General features: G+C 41.1%; 1 protein-coding gene across 4 annotated transcripts in view; it reads right to left on the bottom strand.

Annotated features, from left to right (window-relative positions):
- Positions 1-25,130, bottom strand: part of Prkn (parkin RBR E3 ubiquitin protein ligase) — a 1,229,219-nt gene that overhangs the window by 633,727 nt on the left and 570,362 nt on the right. For all 4 annotated transcript variants that reach the window (XM_046449311.1, XM_058580947.1, XM_058580948.1 and 1 more), the window contains exon 5: positions 4,350-4,433. In XM_046449311.1, coding sequence (XP_046305267.1) covers positions 4,350-4,433 — 84 coding nt within the window. The remainder of the gene's footprint in view (positions 1-4,349; positions 4,434-25,130) is intronic.

Genomic DNA, 25,130 nt, shown 5'->3' with positions numbered 1-25,130 from the left:
CATTCAGCCAACATCATAATTAAGATAATGAGTAACTTACCATCCCTACAGACTCCCGGGGCCTTAACCCCTTCCCCAGGCTCCTGCTTCCCTCAACCCCATCCCTAGGCACCCACTGATTTCCCATCACTGTACACTGTACACATCCTCTAGAATTCCACATAAGTGAGGTCCACCCTTCCTATCTGGTGTCTTCCCTTATGTGTGCTTATTTTGAGACCTGCCCAGGACGTGGGTGTGCCCAGGGTCTTTCTACTCTGCTGTGTGGATGAAGCAGTTTATGGCTCACTTACTGTTGGACGTGTCAGTTGTTTCCAGTTTGCCTGATACAAATAAAGCTGCCAGGAATATTTAAACAGTAAAAAAAATACTTTTAAAAATCAGTACCTTTGCTTTTTGGTTGGGAAAAAAAAATCCTAGAATGCTTTACCTATGTTCTAGCTCCTGGGCAAAGGTGTCCACAGGGACATTATAAATATCCCTATAACTGAAAGATTATTGTATTTACTGTTATGTTTCCTTTAGATTCACCCACTGCCTATAAATCATTCCTTCTCAAATTCCAGGCTTTTATTTTAGGATCATATTTATTCCTTTTAAAAATATTTTATTAAACAATTAAGTAACATGCAGACAAAAGTAAAATTTCAAGTTTTACTGAAAACAATTTTTTTTTATAGTTGGTCTTGACCTTCCTTCTTGAAAGATTTTGCTAAAATACAATTTTAACTTAGCATTTATTTTTTTACATATTTTGAGAATATTGTTCTCTATCATTTGTCTTCCAATGTTGATTCTAATTAATTAACTATCAGTTGAATTGTCATTCCTGTGTAGAAAATGTCTTATTCTAACTGCTTTTAGAAATTTCTATTTGACTTTTACAATCTGTAGTTTCGGTGTTTCATTCAGATGAGGCTTTCATTTTATTTAAGCTGCATAGAATTAGTTGGGATTCTCAAGTCTTAAAAATCATAGAAAGTTTTACTTTATTATTTCTTTAGATAATATCATTCTATTATTTTTCTTTTTGGAAACCTAAAAAATATTTGAAACTTCTATATTCTGTCTTTTTAACTTCTTTTTTATCTTTAAAGATTTGGGGTTGCATTTTTGATTTTTCATATCAAATTTCAAATTTAAGTTCTAATTTCTCTTTTTGCCCATGTTTTCTTTACAGGTTAGCTTATTTAGTACATTTTTTTGACAGGTATTCTAATTTTCAATTCTATATTTCATGTGTGTATGTGTGTACTCTGGGTATTTCTGACAGTCCTTTATTTTTTAACAATTTGCTACATATAATTTTTAAAAATATATTAATCACACTCTTATTCTCTCCCTGATAATTGCAATTTCCATATTTTTTTATTTTTTCTGTGCTGGGGGTCAGACTCAGGGCCTTGCGTGTGCTGGGCAAGTGCTCTACTGCTGAGCTGCCCCAGGCCTCAATCTGTGCATTTTTTCAGGGTCGAGCCTCCTGTTCTCATTCCTGATGGCTTATCGTGATTTTTCTCATTATTAGTTCATGCTTTGCCTGAAATTATCTGAAGGGATTATTTGGAACCTCATTTTAAGTACAGGTCCCCTGGGAGGGTGTGGGCTCATTTCAGCCCAGGGTCTGGCACTGCTATCTCATGACTTAGCACTTTCTGTGCCGTACAGAGGAGTGAATATTTGCCCCAAACTCAGGAAAAGATGATAATTCTTCCAGATGATATTTTCTGCTTTACCCAGAGCAAGAGAAAGCCCAGGCCTACCCACTGCTCTCTCCAATGAGGTAGTGCCTTCTGAGCCCTTGTTTCTAACTTGCTGCCTGGTCAGGCCCTCGTGCCACTGTCTGCTCCAGTGTCCACCCCCAGTGGCCAGTAGTTGCCCCAGAACACTAGCTCATTCGATTTCTTCTCTACAGCCCAGTTTTTTCTCAATTGCTGGCAAATGAACTTTCCATCGCCAAGTTAACACAGTTATTCTTTTAAAAGTGCATGTTTATGATTAAATCCAGTAGTTTTTCCTGTGATATGAACTGCAAGGCTTTTAGGGATGTCCACTGACTACACTGTCAGAAACAGACTTGCAGTGTAACTTAATTTATACCCAATCGATAACCAAGGTAAGCTAAACATTCAACAAGAAGAACATGATCTTCAACGCCACCCAGCAAAGCTTTCCCCTTTGACTGATTTGAAGATAAATTCCTTAGAGATGCAGGATTTTCTATTCTGCTATGGATAAGGCAGTCGGTCAATGATTGAAGTAGATTTTCAAAGGACAGCACATGACTATAAAGATGAAGACCACATGGCACTAGAGGACGGGTGGGTGGATGAGTGGATAGATGGAAAGTTATGTGTATGTAAGCATGAAATTACTGTATGTAATGTAATTATTATACATATCATGTATATCATATGTGGTGTGTTTGTGTACATGTGTATATATATATATATATATATATATATGTGTGTGTGTGTGTGTACCTATACATATATTTAACTATTGTTTAAAAATTCTGCCCTATAAAATATGTGCATTTTAATTGCAACTCAGTAGGAAACTCACAAGACTAGATTGTGCTTTGTTGTGTGTGAATGACATATATGTCATCAGGATTTCTTTCTTCAGGGTTTGCATTAATAAGAATCTACTCATGGTCCCAGCCCGTCTGCTGGGGAATGTGACTGCTGATCGAGGCTGGCTTGGTACCCTTGTAGTCATCTCTCAGATCAGCAAGAGGAGGCTCAGCTAATGATCCCAGCTCCAATGCTGTACCTGTTGCTATTGACAGATTTTGTTCCTTAGTATGAGCTGCCAGCTGACTGTGACAGGTTGTGAACTAGCACCCTGTTTGTGTTGGCACCCAAACAGTACTTAGAGCTCAGGAAATAAAAACAGCCAGATTATAATGGACACAGAGTTTCTGAGGTAAAATTGTAACATTATATAAATGATAAACTTGACCGCAATAATAAAATCATTTTTAAAATAATGTCAGAGTTTGGGGTGTCTTTCAAGAACCATCTGCCGTGTGTGAAATGTACAACCTGCACTTGCAAAGAAGAAGAGAGGATAGGAATTCAGTTCCGTACCTGGGCACCCTACTACATTTTCTAACAGACCACTCTGCCAGAAAGCTGCCAAAGACAGATAGGAAGAGATAAAGCAAAGGGGGAATCATTTGAATGACATGGATGTAAATATAAAATACCACAGCATGGGGGGGGGAGATTAACTTTATATCTTTGCTCTTTTTCTTTGTTAGGCTCTGAGCTGGCTGTCTTCTGTGGCTCTTCTTTATCTATTCTGCATATCCCTTTGTACCAAGTCTGGATTGGCACATTTCAATGTCGAGCCAATGATACTATGAAGCATGTATTTGGTCTTTGCCCCGATTCCTGGCATGTGACTCCTAAAGTCCTGGGACTTTGCAAGGTGACAGGTGGCTTCTTTGGGGTTTTGTTTGCTGCTTTTTGTTCTTGCGTTCCTGGGAACACACTAGTGGCTGGCAGCCCCTGGGTAGCGGGTGAGTCCTGCCACAGGAAACCCAGGCCGGATTACCGGCTGGGAATTTTTAGCACCAGCAAACTCAAGGGAGGAGAGAGGAGCAGAAGGTTAAGCTGATCACCAGCGCCCAGCCCTTGGCCGGTCATGCCTACATAATGAAGCCTCCATGAAAACTCAAAAGGACGGGGTTCAGAGAGTTTGCCGATAGCTGGAGGGTGGCAAGCCTGCAGAGGACATGGAAGCTCTGCCCTTCTTCCTCCCTTTACCTCGCCTCAGGCATCTCTGCAGCTGCATCTTTTAACCAGTGAACAGAAAAAAATCAGTATTTTCCCGAGTCCTGTGCATTGTCCTAGCAAATTAACTGAACCCAGAGCAGGGGATTGTGGGGCTCCTCGTTCATAGCTGGTTGGTCAGAAGCACAGGTCAACAACCAGGGAGTCTGGGGTCTGGCCCTGCAGCAAGGCAAATGGTGGCAGAGCAGAATTAAGTCCTTGCTGGTGTCTGCTGCTGCAGAACCACTGCTTGCTGGTGGGGAGAAAGCCCCACCTCTTCAGGTCACACAAGTCTGTGTGGATGGCTGTGATGTGAGAGCAGAAGAAAAGCGGCTTGTTTTACATGTCACTCCAAGAGGCTGCGTCACTAGGAAAGTAGTACTGGGAGGCAAGGGCAAGGCGAGTTTGGTGAGTGTCATTGACACACTGGAGTATCAGGTGACTTCCAGTGAGCATTATCAGATGGAAGAAAACTCAGCTGGCACGTTCGGCCTTGAGTCTAATTTCTTAGTAAATATAAAAGATGCCATCATTTTCTTGTTTTAAAGATAATTAATGTGACCAGGTACTTACCGCTCTGGTCCCAGGGCAGCCTGGAGATTGGCATTTGCCACTCATTCGATTTGGAATTAAGACATCATCCCAGCAAGATGGACCCTTCAAGAAAAAAACAACACAGAGTGTAACACACATGTACTCCCAGGTACATTTTCCAAAGTCTTTCTGTTTCTATTATTAGATGCAGTGTAGTAAGTGTGTAGTGCAGTGATCTGCAGACTGTGGTCTACAGATACTGTGGGGCCTCTCCAGATGCTTCCTGGGGTGTACCAGGTCAAATCTGTCATCATAAATATTCTAAGGCTGCATTTGTTGATGGTGCCAAACACGTTCATTTCCCATTCCCACACTTCCTCCAGGGCCCTCTTTAAACTACTGCCTTATTAGGACGACCATCCCCGAGCGCGGCCCATCCTCTCCATCTGTCCTACTCTTTGCCTATATGTACTCTACATCTGTCCCTCTGCTTCACAGCAGCTGTCACTAAAGTGGAATGGCCAGAGTGATGACTGTCTGTGCCCCACTGAACAAGGGACACACAAGGGCAGACTTGGTCCATGCCAGTCACGGCAGCATCCAGAAACTGGAGAGAACCTGACACAGAGGGCACCTCAACAGGGTCTCCTGGTGATTGAAGAAACAAAGATTAAGTGACAGAAAGAGTCTATGAAATCAGAAGAGAGGGTGTAAACTGAAATCTCAGGGTCGATTAATGCATGACTTGGAAAGCAACCAGCAATGCGATCAGAAGTCTTTAACTAAATTTGACAAAATTTCGAGAAATCTATACTGGCCCCAAAGACTAAGAACAGAAGGAGCCTATGCATTTTGTTTAGGGATCTTCTGGACATCATACTGAGAAGCAGAACAGCCCGAATCACCAAAGACAGCTAAACAAACATCCACAGCTAAATTAAATAATATGCTGCAACTACAATTTGTTGTTCTTGTTCATTAGCCATATACTTGGTGAAAGGAATAGAAAACTGGATTAAAGTAGGAGCACAACTATTTAAGTGATTGTAAAGGGAAAAGTTACAAGGAAATAAAAATGCAATCTGCATCCTTTGGGGTAGGAGTCCTCTCACTACTGACAAACTTAATTGTTTAAAATGTTAAAACTTTGGTTAACGTCATTACAATTTTAATTGGTGACTTTTGAGTGAAAATATGCACACATATCACACTCAAAAAGACTGCATTCAACACATGTGGATTGTGTGCAGGCCCCTGGAGACTGCCTGTCACTGCTGGCCTGTTGAGCACACAGAGCGACTGACCTCCTGTCCCTCCTGAGGCACATTTAACCTAGGCTTAAGAACTAGCAATAGGTAAACCCAGAGCACCAATGAGCACAGGAGAAGTGATGGTCAGGGCAGAGTCCCATGCTTCTCGGGATGTGCAACAGGCTGTGGCAGAGAATGAGCTTCTGTCCCCACAGGAGCACATGGAGGTGGGGGGTGGGGGTGCCACTGGGGACGTACGAGAGGCAGAGGGAACCTGGAGCCACAAAATTCCTATCATCCTCTACAGGGAAAGATCAGATCACCTACTTAAAAAGAATCAAAATAGAATTTTAAAATTGTAGCAATATCTTCAAAGCTCAGAGAGGAAGGTTTTCAACCTAAAACTCTGCATCCAACCTAATTACCAACTACACGGGAGAATGACCGACAGTGCTAGGAGATACAGAATGAGCTGGGAAGGGTGCTCAGAGTTTGGAATGACAGCTTGAGGACACCAGAGGCAGGTGTTGTTGGCCTCGCATTTGTGAGCCTGGAAGTGAGCCAGGGTCAGTAGCTGAGCCATTGTCTCCAAAGCTGTGATGGGAAGAATAGAGAAGAGAAGAAAGAGCTTTCTGCAGAGGTGGTGTGAGGGCCAGGAGGACGAAGGTTTGAACAGAGGAGCAAAACTCATTGTCATGAGTTGGCCTGAGGATCATTCCTGCTTCCAGAATCAGCCCAGAGCAGCCCGCCAGCTTGCAGCAGAAAATAGAGAAGATGCCGGGGCAAGTGTGCAAGGACGCAGAGTCCGCATGGCCTTGCCCTCCCCTTCACCAGCACATGCATGCATGCACACATGTGCACATGCACACATACCACCACACATGCATGCACACACGTGTGCACTGTTCTAGAGAAAGGGCAGGAAGGCTGAGCTCCACCCCAGTGCCTAAGCCATCCTGTGGTGGCACTTTAACCAGAACCTCAAACACAGTGGGTTTTTTGATTCACAGCTCATTGGCCCAAGAGCCCCTGCTTAGACTGGACCTAAGCATGCAGAAGGGAATTGCTGTGGGCCAGCTTCTGCTGTTGTTAGAAAGCCTTGCTTCCAAGGTCAGCCCTCAGATGGCATTTGGGAACTTGGATCTCACAAGTGTCCCTGCCATTCCCTTAGTGATGTGGGTGGTTTGCAGAACCTAAGCTGTTTGGACAAAGTATATGATTCATGCCCAACACCTCTTCCCTTCTGGGTGTCTGGAATTCTGCTAAGCTGGGCAAAGACACCCACACGACCAGCCCCCACAGAACCCTGGCTGCACAGCCTCTGCACTATTGCAGCTGTGGTGGGAGGGATAAGAGCCTGCTGAGAGACCCCAGGAGAGACTGCTGGAGACATGTGGCTCCTCCGCATCTCCCCCTAGAACTGTCCCTTTACAGACTTTGCTTCTTGCCCTTTTGCCGTGAGGAATCTCAGCCGTGTGCAGTGACTACACGCCCCATCTTGCAAGTCCTTCTGGTGAATCACTGAGTCTGGAGGTGGGCAGCAGCCCTGGGGCTCATGATGCAGTGTCACATAGTTAGTCATCAGGAGAATGTTGTCCCAGCCACATAGGAGGTCAGTGCTTAGGGCCAGTGACCAAGAATTAAAAACCCCATTTCATCTGCTGATCCCACTGTCATTGGGATAATGTTCACACTCATTTTATTTTCAGTCTTAGAGTCACACTAGTGAGAGCAGAACACTGTAATCATGATTATGGGAGAAAATGCATAGGGTGCTCGGCTGGGACAATGTAAAAGTAAAACCCAAACTCTAAGGATGGGGAGGTGAAGGTAGAGCTGGGGGGAACAAACAAAGGAGGGGACTGGTACTCTGATCTTACAGGTGGTTGTTTTATGATAGGGCCATCCACATATTTGATTTTTAAACACACATCTATTTAATTAAAAAATTATAAACATCTTGCTGGGTATAATGGTGTATGCCTTTAATCCCAATGGCTCAGGAGGCTGAGACAGGAGGATCACGAGTTCAAAGCCAGCCTCAGCAAAAGTGAGCCGTTAAGCAACTCAATAAGACCCTGTCTCTAAATAAAATAAAAAAATAGGGCTGGGGTTGTGGCTCAGTGGTCCTGTGCCCCTGAGATCAATCCCTGGTACCTACTCTCCCCTGGGCAGAGGGACCTCTTGAAATAGAAGAGAAGTGAAGCAATAATACTTAGAAGCTCAGCACATTCATCAGTCTTGTTTTGTAGCTTAAAGTGAGAAATCCAATGGGGAAAGATGTAGCTGTGACTCAGTCCCCTGCATCATACATCACACCTAATAACAACCCAAAGGGCATCTTGCTTATTTATCTGTTCTGATCCTCATTTCTCGGATGGTAGTGGTTACATCCGATCTCTCTCTCTCTCTCTCTCTCTCTCTCTCTCTCTCTCTCTCTCTCTCTCTCTCTTTTTGACAACTAGGAAAACTTTCGAGTCAAAGTCAGGGATCACCCCTAGCGATGCTGCCTAACTCATAATAAACACTCGGTTTGTTAGGGTTACTTTTCACGTCCTCATTTAATGTATTGTTTCTTGATTGTAGTTTTGGGGTAACCTTGTAAGCTTATCAAATCATTTTTAAATAGGTCAGGGTGAAATTGATGGTCATTCTCTTTTCGCTCTTCAAGTTTACTGACAGCACCCACAGGAGCAGTTTCTCGTGTTCCTTCTTTCTGTCCAGGGACAATGCCATCCCTCTTGAGGAAACAAAGTACTCTATGGACACATGGCCCTTCTAGGCTCTGGCTCTCAAACCGAGGCTGATGGCACTTCACGCTAATCTACAGCACACGTGCAGGTCTGGAAAATCCCTGGATTTATTTATTTATTGATACCTGGGATTGAATCCAGGAGCACTTAAACTCTGAGCCATATCCCTAGCCCTTTAAAAAAATATTTTATTTAGAGACAGGATCTCCCCAAGTTGCTTAGGACCTTGCTAAGTTGCTGAGGCTGGATTTGAACTTGCAATTCTCCTGTCTCAGCTTCCTGAGCCTCTGAGATAACAGGTGTGCACCACTTTGTCTGGCAAATCCCTAGGTTTAAAAGAAATCGGTTTCACTGTGGCTAACCCTGTCATACGTGAGATGGCAGTGCTTTCTTGGGCACACAGTGGTTTCTTCTGGACAACTCAGCATGTGCAGTTGAGAAAGAAAACCCAACATGGCGGCTAAAAAGGAGCAGGAATAAGCGTGGGCAGGAGTGAGGTTCCATTTATGTTTTGCTACCCAGTTGGAGTTCCTTTCCTGCCTCAGAGGCTAGGAGTAAATGAGATTATCTGTGTATGACACAGATAATTATTTTTCAGATCTTAATTTTCAGTGCCCAAACAGCAATTGAAACATTTATACAATTCTTAGAATTGTCATATAAAATGCTACAGGAGCTCACAAATCCTTAGGCTGTGCAGAGATATCATAGAAAACTCAGCCACAGTTTCCTAACTGATCTCAAACCACAACACAAAAAGTAACAAAACTAAGTAGGACGCTGCGAATGCAGGAGCTCAGGAGCTCAACTTGGCTAAACACAGGCTGGTCTCTCTGTGCCACCCACTCTACTGTGGGAATGTCCCATCTACCTGAAAACAGAAACAGGTGTCTCAGGAAGATGTGTCATGGCACAGCAGACTTAACTTTTAGCCTTTCTAATTTTAGAAAGTATAAAATTTTAATGATCATTGCACATTCTGTTTTAATGCATGACCAAAGCATTTATAATTAATAGTTTTTGTGCAGGGGTAAGAAGGGTTTTTAGATTAAAAGTTTAAAGAGACCGTAAATTACATGGTGGTAGAAGGGAATTTAAGATTATAACATGTCAACAAAAGAATCCAAAATGAATTCATCTCCCAAATCTAGAGAATCATAGAAAGATATAGTTTAGATTTTTAAATGCCCCAAAGGCTTGCATGTAAACGCTTCATCCCTGACTAGGTGCCGTGGGGAGGTGGTGGGCAATGTGATAAGTGGGATGGAGTGGGAGGTCTTAGGTAATTAGGGTGTGCCCTTGAAGGGGACTGTGGAACCCTGAGTCTCTCTTTTTTCCTCCACTCCTGGCCATGAGGTGAATGATTTACTCTGCCACACACCCCCACCATGAGGTGCCCCCATAGGCCCAAAGTCACAGGGCCGACTGGTCATAGATGGAAACTTCCACAACTGGGCCCAACAAACCTTTTCTCTTTCTAATTTGATTTATCTAAGATATTTGTCATCATAGCAGAAAGTTGTCAAACGTTGCCACTATACCAGAGGTGAACAAACTATGGCCTGCTAGCCAAATCAGCCCAGTGTCTCATTTTGTATAGCCCTTGAGCTAAAAAAAAATGTATTCACATATCCAAATGGTTGAAAAGCATAAACAGAAGAGTAATATTTCATGGCACTTGAAAAATTAAGTGAAATTCAAATTTCAGTGTCCATAAATCCAGTTTATTGGCACATGGCCACATATGGCGTAAGGCTGCATTCATGGCTCATGGGCAGAACTGAGTTGCTGCAGCGCAGACTTCCTGACCTGCTATATTTGCTGTCAGGCTCATTATGGGAAAAGTTTGCCAACCCTGAGGTATACTAAAAAAAAATTTCTAAATTCTTACCAAAAAGCACTATTTTATTTTTAGTATTGAAGCATCATTTTGGCTACTGCATGAACACAGTAGTTTGTCTGAGTAGCTATGTCCCAGATCTCCAGGGAGAAACAACCTCAATCAAAGCCTTAGCACTGCTGACCTCCAAGATCTAAGAAGGTGCTGACAGAGGCAGCCTCTGCATCCACAGGTCCCCCCAGTTGTTGGAACCAGTCAGTGGAAAAGTAACAGAAAAGGCATTTGGTGAGGTTCCTGACTAATGTCACCATCCACAGAAAAGCATGATGTAGAATATAATTTAAGCTCCAGATAGACAAAAGGATATTTTCTCAAATTACCTAAATAAGTCTACACTCTACTTTTCATGTGTCAACATATCCATTTCTGCTTAAAAAATTTCAAATCCCTTTTTCTATAATGTTAATATAAAGTCTTGGCATTACATTTTTTTTCTTTTTTGATACCAGGGATTAAACCCAGGGGTGCTTAGCCATGAGCTACACCTCCAGCCCTTTTATTTATTTATTTATTTTTAAATTTGGAGATGGGGTCTTGTTAAGTTGCTTGTTAAGTTGCTTGTTAAACTTGCAATCCTCCTGCCTCATCCTCTTGAGTCACTGAAATTATGGGCATGAACCACCACACCCCACTTATTTACAGTTTTTGAAAGCAGTTATTATAATTAATTTTACTTAACTTTTCTTCCACCAAATTTTCTCATGTTATCATCAATTGTGCTGCATTTCAAATATTTTCTTGAATAACTCCACAAATACTTAAAGCCATATAGTTCAGCTTAAAGGACTCAGATGATTTTGAAATTCATACTCAGAATATAATACCACAAGAGCAGAAGTGTCTTTAAAGCAGCTGTACCCAGAGGCCTGCATCCTCTCTTTATCTTTTTAACTCCATTGGCCACAATGACAAAGAGAAGGAGCTTTGAAGTCCACAAATCTACTGCAGCCTGTTTCTACCAGTTACTAGCTCTACACTCTCAATCTGGTCACGTTTACTCATTCCAAACTTAGCATTCCTCATCTGGAAAATGTGGACTTAGCACCTCCTCCCTACAGTGGGGATGAGGACTTGATGCAACACCCGACTTTGGTCCCCACATGCGGTGCCCAGCACATTGTGAAGAGAAAAGGGCAACTGCTGCTTGTATTATTTCTTGTTTCTCGAATATAACTAAGTTGGGTTATTTTTAGCTTAGTCAATAGCTGCATGAGTCCATTTCCAAGGGCAGTGACAGAACCCAATGGGTGCTTGTTAATTCTTCCTGTTTGTCAACTTCCCTGTTACCTAGCTGCTCCCAGAGTTTATAGCACCTTCCTGACTATGCGGCAGGTAACTGTTGAAGCAGTTGTCTCCACCTGTCACACGGTAGATGCTGTCCTGCACCTTCATCTTCTTCCAGTCGATTTAAAGTTCCTAGGCTTTATACGAAGCTGAGCACAGTGCTTTGATTCTCGCAAAGGCTCAACAAAGGCAAGCATTAAATAGTAAGCAGGGAAAATAATAAAGAAAAAATCCATTGAACCAAAATGTTCCTCTACTCTCCAAGTCTCTATTGAACAGCTTTTAAACAGTCTGAGTATAGTTTTGAAAAAAGGAGAAGAAGCCTTTTTCATGTAGATCTCATGGAGTAGCTACAAAAGCTAGTGTTGCAAGTGAACCAAGTACACTCACTCAAATGGGTAAGAAAGCTAAAACTCCCCTGCCAGGCACTGGCCACATACAGAGCACCTGCAGCACCGACCCCACACACACGGCTGGTGCAAATGTAAACTGGTACAGTTGCTTCAGACACCTGTTAGACATTGTTCAAAAGGTAAGTGTAAGAGAAGACTTAGCCATCCTATTCCAAGTGTCTACTCACATTAAAACAGGTCCATGCAGAGAATCATGCAGACATTCATAAGAGTTCTCTTCATAATGGTCGCAAGCTGGAGACCACCAAAATATCTATCCAAACATGAATGGATCAACAAAACAGTGCTGGTAGGATTGATTTCCTTATGGCTGTAACCCCAAGGGCCTCAGCTCGTGGGTGCCAGGTGGCTGGAGGCCTCATACAGTTCCTGCCAGGTGAGCACCCTCAGCTTGGCAGAGCTGACTTCTACCACACACGCAAGGACACTATCTGCTCCCATCTCCTGTGCTGCAGCCTATCTCGTGGTCAAGGGAAGTCTTAGACAAGTCATGGAGGGAGTGAAAGGCCTCCCACCACTTTGGCTATACTCTCTGGATTAAAGCTTCTGCCCACATTCAAGAGGAAGAGATCTCACAAAAGCCAAGGTATCAGGGCCCAAGAGGGCTCCGGGGTTCAGTTTTGTGTACATCCAAACCACACCCACTCTCCAGTGAGAAAGACCTCCCAACAAATGAGAGCTTGAGAAGTGACGATTCCATGTGAGTTTAGCTACTAAGTACCCAGGCTATTTCTTAACATAAACTTAATTTCTCATATAAATATGTGAATAATTGAATACTTCCCTGAAGTTCTTTTAAACTTTCAAAGAGCATATAATTTCATAGCTTAGTTGGTGATAAGACACATATACTAGATGGACCAGAAACTGAGTTTCTTCTCATTCTGGCAAATGAACTTGAAAATATCAGCACATTTTATAAAAGCAAAATAAAAAATGTATGTGGTTCTAATGAATGTGTACATTCTGTTCTAACTTGAATTTATTCCCTGTGATTTTTTAGAGTAGAAACATTTTATGGACTTTTCCTTCTGATCACTGAACTGCTAGTCTCAATATGGTTAGTTCCAGAGAAAAGACAGAACACTGCAGTCCACATAAAGAAACTGGCTATTCCCAATTAATACATGGGCAAACAAAGTAAACAGACACTTCTTAAAAAAAAAAAAGAAGAAGAAGAAGTACAAATGACCATCAACTCCATGAAAAAATGTTCAACATCATTAGCAATTAGGGAAATGCAAATCAAAACTACACTGAGATTTCATCTCACACCAGTCAGAGTGGCAGTCATCCAAAACCACAAATTAAAACAAAATGCTGAAGAGGATACGGAGAAAAAAGAAACACTTTTATATTGTTGGTAGGACTGTAAATTAGTCCAACCACTATGGAAATCAGTATGGAGGTCCCTCAAAAGGACAGGCATGGGACGTATGACAGAGCAGTACCACTTCTTGGTATTTATCGTGAAGAGTTAAGGTTATCATACTAGAGAGATACATCCATACCCATGTTTATAACAGCACAATTCACATGGCCAAACTATGGAACCTGCCTAGGTGTCCATCAACAGATGAGTGGACAGAGACAACATGGGATACATACTCAACTGGGTTTCATTCATTTGCAGGAAAATGGATGGAGTTAGAGAGCATTATCATAATGTTAAGCTAAATAAATGAAACTCGGAAGGTCAAGTGATGTATGTTTTCTCTCAAATGCAGAAGCTATAGAGGTAAAAGGAAAAGGTGGGGGCTGGTCTCATGGAAATCTACAGGAGATCACTAGAGGAAAGGGACCAAAAGGTGGGGAAGAGGGAGGGAAGGGGAGGAGCTGGGGAATTATGGTAGCCAAATTATATCGTTGTATTGTGTGCATGCATGACTATGTAATAAGAGATTCCATCATTATGTACAATTATACTGCACCAATAAAATATGGGGGAAAATAACAAAAAAGAAAGAAATGGTTATTCTGTTATCAATTATTTCTATAATTCACTTAAAGCAAAAGTTATTAGAAGGTAAATAATAATGAAGAAAAGATAATGATATTCCTAGTACAGTTCTTGTTAACATTTGCATTCCTGATGTTTATACTATATCAGTAAAAATAAACCCCTTATTTTCAGATAGCATAAAATGAAGCCAGAAAGTCAAAAGTGATTGGTCAGATTCCCTCTAATCACCAAGAGAATAATGATCGAAATAAAAGTAATAGCAATGACCTCACCTTGCATTGGTGCAGAACTGGGTTTACACAGCACCTTCACAGGGCCCTAAGACCTTGATTCCCAGTGAAAAGCTATTGGTGTTATGTCCTACAGACTTCACACTGGCCATCCGTTCATGTATTTGGGTGACTGCAGAACTGTTTCCCAAGAAAATCCTGGCCCCGTGCCCAAGTGCTCACTTGGCTTTCCTATTTGGCTACTTTGTCATCTCTTGATTATCATTTCATCTCAAGTATAACATTTTTACAAAACGGCATACTTCCTATCCACTGATTTGCTAATGATCAAAATGAGGATCATTTTGATGATTTTGATCATTTCATTTCATCACATGGGATATTTGAAGTTCATGACCTTTCTGGAAAATATACTCATGGTTTAGTAAAAGTTTGATCACAGTCTAGGTAGGCCTTGCTAGGGTAAGTCTGACTGTGCTCCCTGGGACCTCTTGGATGGCGGAAGTGTACTCTTCCACGGTGGCGCACCATGTGACTAACAGGGTGATGCAAAACGTCCACTGAGGGCAGTGGGCTAGTGTCCTGGCTTTTCTCAATGAGGGCCTTTCCCAGGGTCCCTTGTGGCATAATAGATCTTTTCCAAGAGAGACTTATCTCAAGGAGAGAAATGGAAGATTCCAGTTTCTTAAGACCTTATCCTGGAAATGGGCATGGTCTCATTTGTGACCTATTCTACTCATTAAGCAGTCTCAGAGTTCAGGTCCACTAGAAAAGGCTGGTATTTGAAGAAAAGAATTCTTAGGGCACATTTTGTCAAATTTTAATTTGGCACCTCACTAAATTATATTCCATATTTTAAGTTCCTTAGCTTTGTATCTGACCATCTCCACCATCAGAAAGTTGTTGGGTTCTGTGTAACTTGGACCTTTCTTACCCACCCTCAGAGTTTTCTTCTCCAGTTTCTGGAAATGCAAGCCAATTCTAATCTCCTTTTACTGCTCTTAAAATACACATAATTAATATGTTCTCTACTAAGAGTTTAAATAATTTAAAATGTTATATAAGATAGCGAAGTGTATCATGGAATAGTGTTTATAGAGATCAATAGCACTGATTCTGCTGGTTCTCTGGTAGTCCAGTTAAGAGCCCTCTATGTTTCCATGTGGACATAGGCATAAGCAGATGTGTCTGTACCCACAGGTAAACTTATCAATGGCTTCTATTACTTAATCTATCCAATTTCCAATACATTCTTCATCTTTTCTTCTCATAATTTGAAACCATGCACTCTCATCTGTATCTTACAATGCATTTATTTAAGGCTAATTCTGTCATTGTTTCACTAATTCTTTCAACAAATTATGAGAAATTCATATATGTAGCAAATAACTTGCCAGACTCTGGAGACCCTAACACAAAAGAATAAATGTGATTAAACAATAAACACATAGATTCTTTGAGTGTACATAAGAGAGACCACTGTCCTTGATGTCTGGAATGAATAGTTTTTGAGCTAACTCTAGCGGAATGAGTAGGAATTATGCAGAAAGGTTTCTGAGATAAATAAGCACCCTGAGCAGGAAGAATAGAATCAAACAATACAAACCCCTAAAATGATTCCTGGAATGCATATCTCCAACAAGTTAGCTTCTCAAATATTCATCATCAGTCAATTACTTCTGTGTCATCTCATAAATTCCTTAATTAATCCTCTACTACTGGATAACACAATTCAATTGTACCTCTACTACTTGATAGCACAATTCAATTTAAATATACATTAAAATGTATAGTATGCAAGGTACTGATTTCAAAGCAATGAGGATGTCAAGATGAAAAGAGTGTCTTTGAACTTTTGAATCAGATTGACTGGGTTTCAAATCTAATTGCCATGTAATGACAGGAAGGTTTCTGAACATCAGTTTCATTATATATAAAAAGTAGGAACAACAATTGTACCTAGCTCACAGGATGCATGGTTAATACTTCACACATAATTAGTACTCAGTTATATCAGAGGATGCTGCTGAGTAACGCCAACAGAAAAAGATTTGGAAGATCTAAGTTCTAGACATAATTGCACTAGAGGCTAAACATTTTAACATCTTTATGTCTCACTATCTTATTTGTGAAATATAGACAATAAGAGTTCAGGGTCAAATAAAATAATAAATGACCTGATTTATACAAAAGCCATTTTAAGCAACAATAGGCCATATAAACCTTAGTCAAGTAAAGAGCTCATGTAATAGTAGAAAGGGGCAGGCTCATACATCTCCCTCACCCTACAGCCCCACAGTGCCAGATCCAAGTAAGAAAAGCACCGTGTGCAAGGTGGTGTGGCCGTCACCGGCATCAACAGGAACCCGAGCACGTGTCTGCTTCTGTCGATATCCCATGCTGCTGAGTTAACAGCTTCTTAAACAAAATATCTCAACTGGCTTTAGTGGTCTTCCCCAGAAACAGGGCAATCTTTATAGCTTATAGGACATAATTTGGCATGCAATTGTCCCCCACTACTAAAATATACTTTGTATCATAAAAGCAAGCATTTATTAAGCTAATGTTTAATACCACACATTTCTCCTCCAAGAGAATTATCATAAGAACAAAATACACATCCTTTAAAAAAAAACCAGCATTGTTATAAATCAAATGACTCTTGCTCCACTGAACAGCTCTGCTGAGCTTTTGACATAGTCAATCACCATCATTATTGACTAAGAGTCCCTCCACGCAGGGTACAACCACACTAAATGCATCAAATGCCAAACAATGTGTTTATTCCTTCACAATTTCCAGTTACTGAACTATTTCAAACCCGCAAGATGCCTTCAATTATATTACTAAGTGTTGACAGCTTCACTGTAGGAACATCACAAAGATAGCAGGATTTAAATGACAGTGATTTTTTTTTCTTGTCCTAAGTCATTGAATTTAAACAATGGAGACAAATAAAGACTTACAGATAGAGTGATTCACTTTTATGCACCCTTAACAGATTTAATTTGGGAGAACCATATGATTATCTTCATCTGCTCAAGTTCTCTCTACTAAAAATAATCTGGCCACTGCAGGCAGGCAAGTTTGCTGCAGCTCTGATTAGAGGCAGGGTTAGGCAGCACGCTTCTAACCACTGAGATGGCAGCTCTCATTTCCATTCAAGGCATGTAAACCTATCTGAATAACATTTACTATCATGTAAACCTTCATAGTTATCTCAGCTGGCTTTATATCTTGATAATTATGACTGGAACTGGACTCTGTTTATTAAATGTGATAAGAAGTTTATTAGATTTCTAGAGAATGCCCAGATACCATCATCATCAAGTGAACATTATTATTTAGTTCTTGAAACTTTATGAATAACACATCACGTCTGGTGTGTACTTTATATTACTCTAAATTCCCAACTCAGAAAACTGAAGGTAAGTTAAAGCTTAACTCAATCTGCCACCTTTCTTCCAGAAAGGGTAAGAAAAAGGAATGTAGAACATGGTTAAAACTATAGAGAGATCATATTGTATTTCATTTTTCTGTGATCTCAATATAATTTACTATGTATGAATACGTGCAAGTCTGGAGTGACTGTGTTGGTCACCAGAGAGAAGCAGACATTCTGCTGTGGTTGCAGGAGATGAATTCTTCTAAGTCTTAAGTGAGAAACTGACCAGATGGGACCTTGGAAGAGAATGCAGGGACAACAGCTTTTCAAGCATCCAAAAGGGCAATGAACTTGGAAGATCCTGCTCAACAGCATTCAGCACACATGCAAGGAGCAGGCTTTGAGTCACTTAGTCCCTGTGACACTACCATGTATTTAGAGGCACTTTTAGCCCATGTTTTCACAAGGCTACAGATGCATGGGAAGAGGTTCCTACCGTTCCCTTACTGGTGGGTCTGTGGGTTTGAAAAGAGCAAGGCCATCTTCATCAAAATAATTAGATAAACATGCTTCTTGGCCAAAAGGACAATCAGCTTGTCCTTGGAAAGGTACGTGGGCAAAGACATTTTTTAGCATGGAATGCTGGTTCCAGTCTGTAAATTTTCCTCTGAGCTTTTTCATTTCACATTTCCTCACCTTTCTCTATTCTCCCTCTCTGCCTTTGTCTTCTTTCTTCCCCTAAATCAGTCATAATCAAGGTCTACTCACCTCTAAAAATCACTCTGGCCTGTTTATTTATGGCCTGATTAGAGAGAAGAGGAAAAGTCTTAATTCTAGATTAAAACAAACTAAATTTGTAGTTGTATGAGCTTCCTTGGGACTAATTTAGACTGGCTGAAGTTTGTTTCAAAGTGTTTTGAGTTCCCCACATATTTCTGTAAGAATTTCCTCATATTATTATTTTATCACTCATGCCCTTTTGGCTCAATAGTTTTGACCTAAGAAAACCAACTTCCTTAATTTTTTTTCTTATCAAATATATTTCTTTCATCAAAGGAAGTAGAAAAGTTGGTTACTGAAGAACAAACACAGTCTTGGTTATAAATCACTGCCATTCTTAACTTCCTGAAATAAAAATACTTTTAGAGGAAAAAATTGCTACCCCCTTGTTCCTGTCTTTGTTCAGAAAACTGGACCTCCCACCTTCTTCTGTGCATCCCTCACTCACTTATTCATGTCGTGGTCCCTGGTCTCTCCTGATGACAGGTGCATGATTGCATGCAGGGGGCAAAGAATGCCCCGTGTCCACAAGCACATACTGATCCCCCCAACCAGCCTCCTCAGTGAGGTAGTAAACATGGCGGCCTGTGGACCCAACATTCAACTCCCTATTCCTGTAAAACTCAGAAGAGGCAAGGATACAATTAATCACTGTCCCAAAACTCGAGGGAAGACAGCAGCTGTTACCTAGGAGCAAAGCTTTGGCTAAAGTGCCAATGGCCTCTGTGGCTAGGCCCACATGTGCTCTGTCCTTTGGTGGGGTACGTCTCCTCTATTAGCTTGGGGAGTAGCCCCACATGCTGCTCTGAAAAGTAAACCCTGCCCTACAGGCCACCAATCCACTCTCCTCTGATTTCCATCCCCAGTACAGCAAGCCCTCCCAGTCAGGAGAGCATGACAGCACATCTCCTGCTCCACCTGGGTTGGCTGGGTGTTGTGCTCAGGATGCACAATTAGTGTAAGTAAAGGAGAGGGACCTGGAGGAGAAGGCCCCTTGTAAAGTAGTTGTGAATATTCGCTAAGTATTCTTTCAAAAGAGCCTACACCACCTCACTATGTACTAATTATATCTATTCCATGATTGCTTTTTGAAGCAAAAATAAAAAATTTGGGATGGAATGGATGTTAAAACTTTCTTCAAAACATGTTGTGTGTGTGTGTGTGTGTGTGTGTGTGTGTGTTGAGGGAAGGGTAGGAGAGTGTTTTGCCAGAAAGAAATGATACGTTTTTGAGGGGACAAATGTTCTAATTATCCTGAGTCGATCAGTAAACAATATATACCTCTATTGAAACATACCATTGTAAGCCATAATTTTTTTATTTATAAGACTACATCTACATATACTATATTGAAATTGAATATTTCAGATAGTTTGGATTTTAAATTTAAATGCCTCAAATTGGATCCATTGAAAAGTATATGGTATCAGTCAATAGGTCAGCAGTTCTTAGTTACTAAAATTCAACATTCCCTAATTTTTCTTCACTTCTAAGTTTTCACTACTTCAGTGCATGAAACACTTTTTTCAACTGCATTCCTTAAATTATAATTCTTGATTAGTCTTGAAACTAGTCTGCCAGCTAAGCTATGTTCATCTTGATTTTGATTCATGCCACTTTAAGAAATTTATTCATAGAAGTAATTGTGATTTACTCACAATTTTGATTTAGGAATCAAGAGACAAAGGGGAAGCACAGCATGTTTCTTGCCCAAAATTATTTCCTGGTTTAAGAAAATCTTTTTCTCAATACCAAGTGACTTGCTTTTAGGTAATTCAGATCATATCACTTGACCCAAGGCCAAGAAAAGCAGCAATACTTTCATTGGAACTTTATTATACAACTTTCCAAGTTGTATAAAAAAAAAAGCCTCTTTTCTAGACAACTCTGCAGGGTCTCACTTTGGCTCCCTTCTACTCAAAATAAATAAGTCAACAGAGCCATCATGGATGTTCATCATGGCAGCTACAAAAAAGTATTAGAAATAAATATTTATGCATGATCCAGTGATCTATACATTTAAACAAAATTCTGTTTGATGGCTCTGAATAAGATAAGAGAATTCAGAAATAGCCCACAAACTGCAAAGAAAGTATTATCATGTAAGTTTACAAATTAATACTTTGGACAAGATTAAGACAAGATCTGATTGGATACCCTCATAATCTCACCCTCCTTGATCTTCACACAAAATCCAAAGCCTGATGTGGCTCGGCCCTTCTTTGGAAGCTGTCAGAGCCTGGCATTCTGGGAATCACGAGCTGTGATAGCTGATGGCCGACTGTCATGAAGGGTGGAGAAAAGTTAACATAAAATTCCCAGAGCTCAGCACTCAGGCCTTTTCAGAGGTGGAAATAGCTGTTCACAGCTCAGTAACCCCTGACGGCACCGTTTTATCAGAACAAGGTCAAGTTGAAGGTACAAGGGAACATGAATTTGTAGTCAAGATCTCAAGGAAATGGCAACCTTGTCGGAAGAGCAAGAATGATATTCCGAAACAACGAGCAACATTTGCAGATAGAAAATGAAAAATGTGCCTGTTCTAACTCAAAAGTGAGTTCCTTACCAAATCTTGCCTTTAAATATTTGTAGCTTTTGTAAATTGGTAAATCTGTGTCCCCTTTTCCAGTCCCAAAGCCAGAGCCTTATTTTGAGACGTCACACTCTTGGGTGATGACAATCACTTGCTAATTAACTTGACTCTCTCACTCTCAAGTCCTTCACAGGGATTTGCAGGCCAGCCAGGGGGATGTTTCTAAACAGAACTAGGGACCTCCCATCTCCTGCCAAAAATCCACTAGTGGCTCCACTGTATCTTTGGGGCAGTGACACTAGCCCCCTAATGTGGCTCCTGCAGCCCTTTGGTTCCTGACTGCTCTTCTCCAGTTGCATATCACTCAGCCTGTTTTCCTGACACCTTCCCATGGAAACCTGCAGGCACGACAGCAAGGAAACACAGACTTACTCGTTATGTTTATCTTTCTGGAACTTTTCTCTGCCTAGGAATCCTGACTTTCTAGCGTCTTTCAGTCAGGAGGTCATGGGGACTGTTGATAATGAAGTGCTCCTGGGCCTGCATGATGCTGCATTGAAAAGCAGATTCTCCTGTTCCTTTACTAACTATTGCCCCTCTCCCTGCGAACGCTGCTGTGAGCACCGAATCTTGACATTCAGCTCGTCACCTTCTGCTCTGCTGCTTGAACCTTCCTGGCAATGGTGCTCCCCCAGCCTTCTCCCCCAGCTGGTGAGGCTGACAGAAGAGAAGCTTCTCTGACTCAGATGACGTGGCATTGGAACAGTGGGCGGAGACGATGTCAAGAGGGAGCAGTAGAAAAAACACAGAATCTAGAATGAAAGGTCCCGAGGTCAGGACCCATTACTTTGCATACTAACTTACACCCTCCTAGTTTCTCTAGGTATAAAGTAAGAATCAATGTCAGCTTTTGATATCCCAGCAGGTATTTTTTGTGTGTCTGAGAATAAAACAAATAACCAAAACATAAGAACGGTGCTATTCAACTTTTGAAACACTATGCCATGTTAATTATTTTTCTTTGAACTAAGACATACCATAAGAATCTGGCACAAGGGCTGGGGTTGTAGCTCATACTCACATAAGTCCAAAATATTTGGATGGCTAGGTCAATTTCCCCTTCCAGATTTAAGATATACTGTCACGTGCTTTGAAAGACCAACTCTTGCTATGTCAGACTGGAAGTTGGCCACTCACACCCACTCCTGCTGCAAAGGCAGCTACGCATGTCCACCTCTGTGCAGCCACCCCAGAAGAAGCCAGGTGTGTGTCCAGGACCAGGTCAAAGACTCAGGTGTGCACTCTTCCAATGAGATTGTGAAGAGGCATTCCCTTAAATGTAGAAAAATTCTACGCTTCATGGTGGTAGTAGGAAGGGTTAGACCTGAAGTAATCAGGGAGGTATGGAAAGGCCTGCACCATATTCTAGGTATCATTGTTTACCATTATTTAGATATTAAGAACAGGACATGCATGAATGTTCAAAAGTAATGATAATGGATACATTTATTAAGGTGATGGGGCATCTTTGTTAGATTGTTAGAGTAGCTATGTAGGTGACCTGAGATATCTGTGGTGATTTATGTTTTTAAAATGTAGTGTACATGTTCAGTGGCAGGATATAGTATACGGTAATCAATTTTCCTTTGCACTGTGCTGCTAAGGAGTGTGTGTACTTCAGTTAAAGGCAGCACAGCATTACTGTGGTATGTAGTAAGAAACACACAAGCACAGCTCATGCACCGGCAGGAAATAGTTACCCAACAATAATATATAATGGTATGCTTGTAAAAAAATATCCATATCTCCAGAGTGTCAAACAGCCTAGAATTACTATCACTAACCTGAATTCAACTTACTGTGAAGCAGGAGCTTCCTGAGCCCAATTCAAACAAAACTGTCAAGTGATATGGTATTCTATCACCACTACTATACTAATAGAGATGAATTGATCAGTTTCTTTTACATACACACACACACACACACACACACACACACACCCCTCATTTATCAGGACAGTTGGAGCAGGAAAGAACGTCTTAAAGGCAAATCTCAATGGCATGCAGGATAGAGGACTTAAAAACCATGAGGACCAGAGATTTGCTAAGTGTCTGGCATGCTGGGGCACCTCCATTACATTATCCAGTGCCAGCCAGCCTACATGAACAAGCTGCGGTACTTCTTTCTAGATGAAGTCCTGCTATGTCATATAAGTGGAGACTCAGGATAAGGTATTGTCCCCAAGTACAAAATTAAATGAGCTGAAATAAAGGAATGATAATATGGATTTTCTGATCCCAAGAGTATTATCAATTTACTAATTTTTGTAATTTGCAGACTTCAATCAATATGTGATTTCAAATAAGCAATATGCATGTGATTATTCAGTCATGCAAACATTGATCATGTATCTCCAATGTGTTAAACTTTGTGTTAACAGCTAGCGATCAAAGAAGAATAAGATTCAGCACTAAACTTAAGTCTTCCCTAATCTAATGGAGGAGATTAAGATGCCAAATATTTGACAAAGGAATGCACAATACTCTAAGGGAAATCAGTTTATAAAGATTTTATTGTATTTATGATTATAATTTTGTTTCAAACGTGAATAAATATTAAAAGCTAACTTGGTATGAAACATATTGATTGAGTGATAAAGAAGCTAAATATTATGTGTTTATTTTCAACTTAAACTGGTCAAATTATAATAAAATAAGCACTAACCTGGGTCACATTTGTTTAAATCAACCATTGAATAAATGGCCGAAGGCAGGCCACATCTTCATTTTGCTGCTCTCAACACTGCTAACCTTTGTCCAATTCTGTTTCTAACAGAATTCTATAAAGTATTTTGGTTCTCAAAATTGAGAGATTTTACTGTTAAATAAAGTGATTGGTGGAAACCATTAAAGAGATGAAGACTGATAATGTCCTGGAAGAGTGTCTGAGGGATGGAGTGGCCCCTACTGCAGCCACGAACATTTCTCCATTGGACTCTGTTATTTTGAGAATTTTTAGTAGCCACAAAACAAAGAGAAAATAAACTCAGAATTAATACAAGCCATTTTCTTTCAATAGAAATTTTACTCTTTCATTATCCTACTTACAAATGCCTCTTCAGGGATTCTTTCCTTCCAGTGATTACAACGAGGGCCCCCAGCTGGCTCTCGACTACCTTAAATTTTTAATGAGGTCATAACTAGACTGGGCACCTCTGAAAACTGCAGCTTCTGAGAGCAGGAGTGTGCTCTTTGTGATGTCAGATCTGGCTGTTTTGAAGGACGAGGGAATGGAAGAAAAAAAAGAAAAAAAAATACATAGGCAAACAGTTCATTTCAGAGTCTAGAAGCTTGGAGGCAGCACCTTATGCACCAGTGGCAAAGAGGAAGAGACCAGGAGCAGAACGATTAGCTGTTTCCATGGCAGCAGTGGCAACATGGCAAAGCACAATCTTTAAAATATGTCAAGTTTTTTTCTTACATTTATCCAAAGACAAACCTTCAGCAACCATGGGATTTAAGACTAACTCCCTGGACACAGACGGGCGTGGCCAGGAGAAGCTGCACATCTGAGGGCAGTGGGCAGGGCAGGGGAAGGACACCGCCAGACACGCCAGGGAGGCCAGGCTCCTGGGTACCACTCACCTGCTCCCCAATCACACGCTACTGGTAGGAAGCATGCCCCCTGCCAGACCACAGGCTCCAGGTAGAGCAGACCTGAATCCCAGCGCTGGTCACTGCCACGAGTGGTAACACGGGAGCCTCATTCCTACTTGGTGAATGAAATTCTGAACACCTGAGAGTACCTGAATGAATTCCAGCCTAAACTGAGATAAGAACATGAAAATGCCAGGAAAGGAACATGATCTTTTGAAAGCAAGTAATAGCCATCAAGATTCCTGACTATATATTTGACTACTCTTATGCCATTTATGAATCCTATTGTCCTTTTTTTTTTCCTTTTTGGCAGTTCTGGGATAGATTCCATGGACCCCTGGCCTCTCTTACATGCTAAGCCAGTGCTCTACCACTGAGCCACACCCCAGCCCCTAGGACCCTCCTTTCCCAAGATCCCAGAGATGGCCAATGCTCAAGTCACCGATGAAGGGGGCCAAGGAAATATAACCCAAGGCAGAATCAGTTTTGTCTGTTCTTTCTTTTTTTGTTTTGGTTTTGGTTCATTCCAGTTTCCTTTCTACCTATGGTTATTTCCTCTCGTTTCATATTAGAAAATGCTACAGATGGAAATACCACTGGCTGCAACATAGTGCCTAAAATTACATGAAGGTATCAATATAGATAGTAATAACAGAAACTTTCCCCAAACCAG

Source organism: Marmota monax, unplaced genomic scaffold, assembly GCF_021218885.2.
Source record: "Marmota monax isolate L192 unplaced genomic scaffold, Marmota_monax_Labrador192_F-V1.1 WCK01_AAM20220418_F8-fsc00083, whole genome shotgun sequence".
Lineage (NCBI taxonomy): Eukaryota > Metazoa > Chordata > Mammalia > Rodentia > Sciuridae > Marmota > Marmota monax.
The sequence above is the reverse complement of the archived record's forward strand: the minus strand, read 5'-3'. Positions and strand labels throughout refer to the sequence as shown.